The sequence below is a fragment of the Onychostoma macrolepis genome, chromosome 05 (assembly GCF_012432095.1).
Source record: "Onychostoma macrolepis isolate SWU-2019 chromosome 05, ASM1243209v1, whole genome shotgun sequence".
In the NCBI taxonomy this organism is placed as follows: domain Eukaryota; kingdom Metazoa; phylum Chordata; class Actinopteri; order Cypriniformes; family Cyprinidae; genus Onychostoma; species Onychostoma macrolepis.
This window is the reverse complement of record NC_081159.1, coordinates 7,553,932-7,562,919: the sequence shown is the minus strand read 5'-3', so window position 1 is coordinate 7,562,919 and position 8,988 is coordinate 7,553,932. Positions and strand designations below refer to the sequence as shown.

At 37.9% G+C, this 8,988-nt stretch overlaps 1 protein-coding gene across 2 annotated transcripts in view; it reads right to left on the bottom strand.

The window, feature by feature from the left end:
- Positions 1 to 3,618: 3,618 nt before the first annotated feature.
- Positions 3,619 to 8,988, bottom strand: part of jak2b (Janus kinase 2b) — a 40,274-nt gene continuing 34,904 nt past the window's right edge. For both annotated transcript variants that reach the window (XM_058775436.1, XM_058775437.1), the window contains exons 19-24: positions 8,706 to 8,895; positions 6,114 to 6,238; positions 5,475 to 5,647; positions 5,203 to 5,320; positions 4,885 to 4,998; positions 3,619 to 4,232 (exon numbers count right to left, since the gene is read on the bottom strand). In XM_058775436.1, the coding sequence (XP_058631419.1) occupies positions 4,098 to 4,232; positions 4,885 to 4,998; positions 5,203 to 5,320; positions 5,475 to 5,647; positions 6,114 to 6,238; positions 8,706 to 8,895 (855 nt within the window). In that variant the 3' untranslated portion in view covers positions 3,619 to 4,097. The remainder of the gene's footprint in view (positions 4,233 to 4,884; positions 4,999 to 5,202; positions 5,321 to 5,474; positions 5,648 to 6,113; positions 6,239 to 8,705; positions 8,896 to 8,988) is intronic.

Genomic DNA, 8,988 nt, shown 5'->3' with positions numbered 1-8,988 from the left:
CGCTGGCCACACCCCTTCCGACCTCCTCTCCCACACGCATCCATATGGCAAGCCGAATATACATTGATTCCTTTAACGCTAAACTTAAAGGAATACAGGTGCATCTCAATAAATTAGAATGTTGTGGAAAAGTTCATTCATTTCAGTAATTCAACTCAAATTGTGAAACTCATGTATTAAATAAATTCAATGCACACAGACTGAAGTAGTTTAAGTCTTTGGTTCTTTTAATTGTGATGATTTTGGGTCACATTTAACAAAAACCCACCAATTCACTATCTCAACAAATTAGAATATGGTGACATGCCAATCAGCTAATCAACTCAAAACACCTGCAAAGGTTTCCTGAGCCTTCAAAATGGTCTCTCAGTTTGGTTCACTAGGCTACACAATCACGGGGAAGACTGCTGATCTGACAGTTGTCCAGAAGACAATCATTGACACCCTTCACAAGGAGGGTAAACCACAAACATTCATTGCAAAAGAAGCTGGCTGTTCACAGAGTGCTGTATCCAAGCATGTTAACAGAAAGTTGAGTGGAAGGAAAAAGTGTGGAAGAAAAAGATGCACAACCAACCGAGAGAACCGCAGCCTTATGAGGATTGTCAAGCAAAATCGATTCAAGAATTTGGGTGAACTTCACAAGGAATGGACTGAGGCTGGGGTCAAGGCATCAAGAGCCACCACACACAGACGTGTCAAGGAATTTGGCTACAGTTGTAGTATTCGTCTTGTTAAGCCACTCCTGAACCACAGACAACATCAGAGGCGTCTTACCTGGGCTAAGGAGAAGAAGAACTGGACTGTTGCCCAGTGGTCCTCTTTTCAGATGAGAGCAAGTTTTGTATTTCATTTGGAAACCAAGGTCCTAGAGTCTGGAGGAAGGGTGGAGAAGCTCATAGCCCAAGTTGCTTGAAGTCCAGTGTTAAGTTTCCACAGTCTGAGATGATTTGGGGTGCAATGTCATCTGCTGGTGTTGGTCCATTGTGTTTTTTGAAAACCCAAGTCACTGCACCCATTTACCAAGAAATTTTGGAGCACTTCATGCTTCCTTCTGCTGACCAGCTTTTTAAAGATGCTGATTTTATTTTCCAGCAGGATTTGGCACCTGCCCACACTGCCAGAAGCACCAAAAGTTGGTTAAATGACCATGGTGTTGGTGTGCTTGACTGGCCAGCAAACTCACCAGACCTGAACCCCATAGAGAATCTATGGGGTATTGTCAAGAGGAAAATGAGAAACAAGAGACCAAAAAATGCAGATGAGCTGAAGGCCACTGTCAAAGAAACCTGGGCTTCCATACCACCTCAGCAGTGCCACAAACTGATCACCTCCATGCCACGCCGAATTGAGGCAGTAATTAAAGCAAAAGGAGCCCCTACCAAGTATTGAGTACATATACAGTAAATATACAGTCACAATACGGAAGAAATTACAATCACAAATTCTAAATTACTAATTTTTATTTCTGTTACAAATGATTCCTTCAACCTAAGACAGATTTCTCCATTATGGTGGGTTTTTTGTTTTGTTTTCTGTGACCTGTTCTGGATCAAATCCAGAGACCAGCGTTATTGTCTTAGTATCTCCGTTCATGTGTTTTTATATTCACTGCCATTACTTCTTCCCACTGACGCCCATGAACATGGTAGATGAGTGGAAAAGTCATGTGACTGTAAAAGATGAATACTAGACTTTTAGTTTTAAAGTCCCCCTGTAGTCAAATATTTTATCCCTTAAAACTTATCTTTGATCATCAAAATGACATAATTAAATGTTTTTTCTTGTGAAAATAATTTTCTCATGCCTTAAAATAGCTTGAATGTAACTCAACACCCTTGCTTCATTTACTATACGCCGATCTATGAATATGCAAATTAGCCCCGCCTCCACTCAGTCGCACCAGCCAGCACCTCCTGAACCACTGAACTGTATAAAGGCAAAACAATGGCATACACGGATAATGACTGATACAACCATGTTTTTACTAGCAGACAACTACGGTGAATACTGTAACATTAGTTAAAGTTACTTACTTGACGATGTTGTGTCCTCAAAATGCCTTGAAGACTCCAATGCAGCCGTTTGTGATTCTTGATTAGTGCGTGTGAAGTGCAGACACCGATTCCGGGCAATTTTTACACTGTTGCCGCGGGTTATAATGCAAGTTAGCGGTTCTAAATTCACATTAAACCACAGCTTCATGGGTTTTTTGCTCTAATTTATGTTTGGTTTTGTGCTGGTATTGGTATATTTTGCATGCTAGTGATAGCATCATTCCCTTGATGTGATTGGTTATTGGTTTGTGACGTAGCAACCCAAGGGCTGTTTCAAGCAGCATTTCTGGGAGTGTCATTGGGAAACTACAGTTTTATGGAGAAAATACTCAGCAATGGTGTTGATTAATGGATAGGCACATGGTTTGTCTAAAAGCATATTAACACTACATAGACAAATAAACAACATAAAAAAAACTTGATTTTCACTACAGGGGGACTTTAAGGAATAAAAGACTTGCCATATTTCATTCTCTCATTACTGATTACATTGATGTATATACAGCAACAATAATTTAAAATGCCACTACAGCCACTTACCCTGCTGAAAAAACAATAGAACCCTGCCCAAAACACAATAGAAAATGTAATGGTTTTAATGGTTATAGTATTGGTTTTAATGGAAACTATAATGGTGTCTACTGGTATGTGATGGATTCTATTGGTGGGATGTTAAATCCTATTGGAAAAATGCCCAAAACACACTACAAAAATGAATTTTGTAATGGTTTTACTGGAAAAAGCTGATGGTTCATAATGGTATTTTAATAGAAACCACTGGAATTTCTGTGATGGTTTCTATTGGGCTTCTATTGTTTTTTTTTAGCAAGGTAAATGGGGTGTAAAAGAGAACTTTTTGCATTAAACATGCATTTGTGTCTATTGCTTAATATAGCATAATGCAATATCCTTTATCCTTTCTACTAACCATCCTAACCCGCTCAATAAATTAAAGAACGTTGCATAATTCCACACCCATGCTGCGCTTGTTGACAAGCTTCAATCGTCACAAACCAGTTCTGTGTGCCATTAATACTCAGATCAGTTTCATTTCAGAAACTGGTGCAAAAACACACTGCCAGTGTAGAGGGTCAGTCGGTGAGGTGGAAACTGGTACCAGCCAGCGGAAAGTGGATAATGTCAAGTAAGTCTATGTTGGACACCCACACTGTTGCTATTCCACAACTCTGGGGGACTGACGGATCAGAATTCGCACACCACATGTCCTTTCACCACAACATAGGAAATAATATATTTCCTTCTTATCCTGTACAAATACAAATCATAGGTTCTAATTATTAAAAAAAAAAAAAAAAAAAAAGGATGTTTGAGACCAAAAAACAGGAAATGGAAATGAAATTCACAGCATATCCACAGAATCCCTCAGAGTTATGTGAACATGAGACAGGGCTGCATGCCAGTTTGACAGACTATGTGGTGCTGAAGAGCAATACGTTAGCACATATACCACACGTCCATCATCTAACAAAGAGGTCAATTGGGGTAACACCACTGGGAAATGGCTCATTAATGGCTATTTTGGGATAGAACGATGACTGAAACACATTAGCATTTTTTTATTCACAGAAAATAGAAAGACTTACAATAGCAAGAACTTTCATCTTTCAATCAGACACCTCCTGCATTACTGTAAACTATATACTATATCTTTTTTTGAAATCTTAATTTACATGGCACTGCTTCCAAACAGTTATTCATTTCATTTTTAGAAAATTATAAAATCATCTTTATATATGTACATACAAACACATAGATGTAAAAATGCACAGCTCTTCCATTTCTTAAGAAAAAGCTTCATTCATATCATCGCTGATAAAGGGGCGCATGCCAGCACTGCTAGCAAAAGAGAAGCCCATTCTTGATATAAATGACCTTAATTGTTCAGTCAGAAGATGAGGTGATCAAGTCCTGGGGTCAGATTTGCCGTAAATGGCACAAAGAAACAAATTAAGACAGCGGACAGGGCCAGAAGACAGGCTCAGGGCTGGGTATCTGCGTGGCAGCGGTGAAGCTTCTTTCCTAAAACGCAGGCACTTGGGTATATCGGTCTGAATCGCTGCTGTCCCGGATCAGGTCTACCCGGAGAGCGAGCTCCTTGAAGGGTGGCCGAAGACTAGGATCGTTGTCCCAGCATTCCTGCATAATCTCGCACATCTAAAAGAATTCAGAAAGTGATTATTGAACAATTCTGCCCATAATTGCCGATTTGAAATTGCAAGACACTTCATATGACTGTATAATAACATTTTTTAAATGTTTTTTTTAGAAAAAAAAAGTACTGTACAACAGTAATATTGTGAAAAATGACTTGATTTAAAATAACTGTTTTCTCTTTGAAAATATTTTAAAATGTAATTTTAAATTTACATTTTAAAATTTGCAAAGCTGAATTTCTTCAGAAGTCTTCAGTGTTACATGCGCCTTCAGAAATCATATGCTTGCTTAGTGCTTAAGAAACATTTCTTATTATCAGTTTTGAAAACAGTTGTGCTGCTTAATTTTGTGTAAGCTGATGTTTTTTTTGTTTTTTTTTCAGGATTCTTTGATGACGTTCAAAGGAACAGCATTTTCTTTAAATAAATCCTTTTAACATTCCCCCCCCCCGGCTTTTTTAAAACTTCATCAGGATTGAATGCGTTCAATATAATTTATGGGGTACAAATGTCAAATGTCTGCAGATTACTATTAGCATTCTGTATGCCCAATACGTTTGCTTAATGTTCATGAATAAATCTTATGACAACTGTAGATTAGAAGTCAGGATCATAATTGGAATAAGCTGACACTGTATTGTGAAATGTGGTACCTCTGAAGGACAGCCCATTGGCTGGGGTAAACGGCTTCCTGTTTTCAAGAGCTCGATGAGATGATAGACTATCGTTTGTCCCTGCTTGTCACCTCCCATCATACTCAGAAATACCTAAACAACAAAACAGAGATTCTTAAATTTCCACAATTGTAAGAGGCGTCGTTGACAGGTTCTTTGGACTTGGCCCCATGTGATTTACATAGCCAGAGCAATTCAAAACAAGCAACTGTTAAAGGTTGCCCTTATGACATGTGCAAGGGAGACACATATGCAGAAAAAAACCAAGAAACCACAAAGATCAGCTGTGATACTTACTGTAGGTGGGCTACAGAGCTTGTCGCTGTATGTAAAGAGTTCATACAGAACCACTCCAAAACTCCAGATGTCTGATGCTACTGAGAACTTGCTCTCAGTTAGAGACTCGGGTGCATACCTGTCACAACGAACAAAAATTCACGAACACAAGCACATCATTTCATGTCATTCAAACTTGTATGATTAATTTTCTTCAGTGAATCCTTCTGCTGAACATCGTTTGTGTTTGAATAAGTCATATGGGTTTGAATGAAAAACAAAATAAAACATACCAGAATATTGGACTCTCTCCAGGCTCTTTAACCTTGTAGTACTCTTTGCCCTGAGGTAAAACCTTGGTCAAGCCAAAGTCACCAATCTTAACCTTGAACTCACTTTCCACTAGAATGTTACGTGTGGCCAGGTCTCTGTGAATGTACCGCTTTGTTGCAAGATATTCCATGCCCTGTAGAGACATAAGAGGAGATTCAAAACTGAAGTGGGAAGAAGATGATGCAATAAAGGAAAAGACAAGCAAGTTTGGACAGTAAAACGACATGTTTGAAATAAAGAGAAAGAAAGAAGAGGCTTAAAGATCAAAACTAGTAGAGACATAAGTTATTACTAACATATGAGAATTGTTCTCAACATTAGAGTCCACAACAATGTTCAAAGACCTCATGACCTTTTAGCTGTATTAGGTGGATTAGGATAAAAAGTATTTTTTTTTTTTTTTATAACTCTGCATAATTATAAAAATATACATTTATTATAAAACTGCCCATGGAGTCTTGGAATGCTGGTTCTTCGAAGAAAAAGAAAATCTGGAATTTTAATGGTTTTATCTTGTTGTGTCTTATTTTAAATCATTTTAAGTCACCTTGAGGCCCTGGGTTGAGAACCATGGATATAAAAGGGAAGGTCCTCATTACCTTGCATATTTGAGACGCATAATGCAGAAGTTTCTTGTGGTCGATCCTGTCTTTGTTCTTGTTGAGATAGTCCCGCAGACTGCCGTGAGGCAGGTACTCCATAACCAATCGTAAGTTTCTCCTTCCTAAGAGAACAAGAAATCATGCTAAAGCTTACGAGTCCAAATTAAAACAGAAGCAGAAATCTGTTGCATTTCTTCAATAAAAATAAAATAAAATAAAATAGAGAGCCCTCTTTGACTACATGCACTGTTTTACATTTCCTGTTTTGAGAGCGGGAGAAAACTGCACTTGACTGGGGCACTTTTATGCTAGAACTTTTGCAGTGGACCACAAATCCATTTGAGACAGGAGTCTGGTTTGTTTAGTTTGTTTTGCAGATGAATGGTTGACTAAAGTTTAGCGTGATTTGTGCGAGTCAACCATTCATCTGCAAAGCAGGATGTGAACAGGTGTTGGACATTATCAAGGTGATTGACAGCCTTTAACAGTGGTCTGGTCAGTTATAAGATCAAATTCCAAAATATAATATCTTTTCTTCTGTAATATGATGTACATCTGAGTGAAACAGATTGTCCAAAAAAAAAAAAAAAAATGCTGGATGAAAATGTAAAAAGATTGTATGGAGGCAGATCTGAATGTGAGATTGCAGTCGATTACAACAAAGGAGTGGAGTTTTAGTGGATGACTGGATCTCATTTCACTGAAAGATCGAGTATTATTATTTTGATTCACAATTACAAAACCCCCCCCCCTTTTTTTTTTTTTTTAAATGAAGCATATACATGGATAAAATGTTTGCGATAAGATCAATAACATGCATTTAGAAAATGTTCATGCTTTAATTTGTTTGAACTGCAAATTTTCATATTGTAATTACACTGCAGTCCTTTATAAATGCAGTTATTGTGCTGATCTGTCAGTTGAGAGACTGATGCCGAATTTCATCTTAATTAGAGGAATATTAATATGAATCAAAATATGGCCTTTATAATGCCCAGTCACTGGCATTCAAAGAAACTTCAGTTTGGTCAATGCTGAAAAAAAATGAGTGGAAATCTGTATATTCTGGTTTGATTATTGGTGGTATATGTCCTGAATACCACTGGTTTAATTCTTTGTTACTTTGATTCATAGCAAGCAATTGAACTAAGTGTGAAAACAGCCTTAAATATGACAGAATGTGCTAATGCAGCTTACTGTACTAGACTTTTTCATAATTACAAAAATATCAGTTAGCCAAATACAGTGCCCTCCAAAAGTATTGGAACAGTGAAGACAAAATTGTTCTGTTGGCTGTGGAGAAAAGACATTTGCAAATATGAAGAAAAGATGAATATGAGACAAAACTACAGAATGTCACATTTTATTATTAGCCGTTTCAACACATGCATGTTTTACCAAATAAAAAGAACAGCACTTTTAAAGTTCATCCCACTCATTGATGTGAGCATAAGTATTGGGACAGTTGAGCATAAAGCAGATATAAAAGATTAAAAGCTATTATTTAGTTGCAGATCCCTTGCGTACAATCACAGCAGTGAGTCTGTGTTTTGGGTCATTGTCCTGATGCAATATGAAGCACTTCCCAATGAATCTGCTGGCATTTTCTTGAATATTGGTAGTCAAGATGGTTTTGTACCCTTCCAAATTCATTCTGCTACTGTCATCATACATTAAGTCATCAGTAAAGTTGAGAGGGTCTGTTCCAGAGGCAGCCATGCATGCCCATGCCATGACACCACCTCCACCATGCTTTACAGATGAGGCTGTATGCTTGGGATCATTGCAGTTCCCTTTTTTTCTCCACATTTTTGCTTTCCCATCACTTCGATAAAGATTCATCTTTGTCAAATCGGTCCATAAACACAGTTCCAAAACTCTTCTGGCTCACCTTTGTGCTTTTTTTCTACTGTTGTTTTCTCAGCCGATCAGGTCGTTGTTGGTTGCTGGTGGTTTACAAACTCTTGATTTCTCCATGCCCTTTGTTTTTGCTATAGCTCTAATTGACTTCCTCTTTTCTTTTAGCATCCAAATTGCTTGCTTTTCTCTCAAAGTCAGCTCCCTCATCTTCATCCTGGTTTGTGTGTGTCATCATCGAATGCAAGATTCAGAATGCAGAAGTAATGGATATAACCGATACGACACATTCCTTGCTTTTAATATCTGAAGAATTAATGCAACAGGACACAGCTGATCACTTAGGAAGACCTGTGAGGCAACTGTTCCAATACTTATGCTCACATCAGATGGAGGGATGAAACTCTAAAAGTGCTGAATGTCTTAGCTGGTAAAACATCTATGAGTTGAATCACCCAATAATAAAATGTGACATTCTGTAGTTTTGTCTCATATTCATCTTTTAATCATATTTGTAAATGTCTTGACTCCACAGCCAACAGAGCAATTTTGTCTTTACTGTTTCAATACTTTTGGAGGGCTCTGTATATCAAAATCTATTTGAAACAACATTTACTGGAAGCTCAAAAGGACGTGAAAAAAAATGGGCTGCCATTCAAGTTCTGTGGAAATGTATGGGCCTAACAATGACGCAAAGTAAGAGGTTTCTCAACACAACTTCCAATCCCATACCTGCACTGTAGCACACGCCTTTGTATTTCACAATGTTTTCATGCTGGAGAGATTTGAGGATCTCGATTTCCCGCTCAAAGTCACGGATGTGCTCAGTAGTGCTGTGTTGCAATTTTTTCACAGCCACAACTTCACCGGTGTTGTCCTGCAGGGGGTCGTACCTGCACATTTCCACACTGCCAAAATTTCCCTGAAACAGGAGATAATTACTGTGATTACCAGACAACTACCGTTTTTTTATTTTTACTATTGTCCACATACTTGATAATTAACTGTGGTAAAC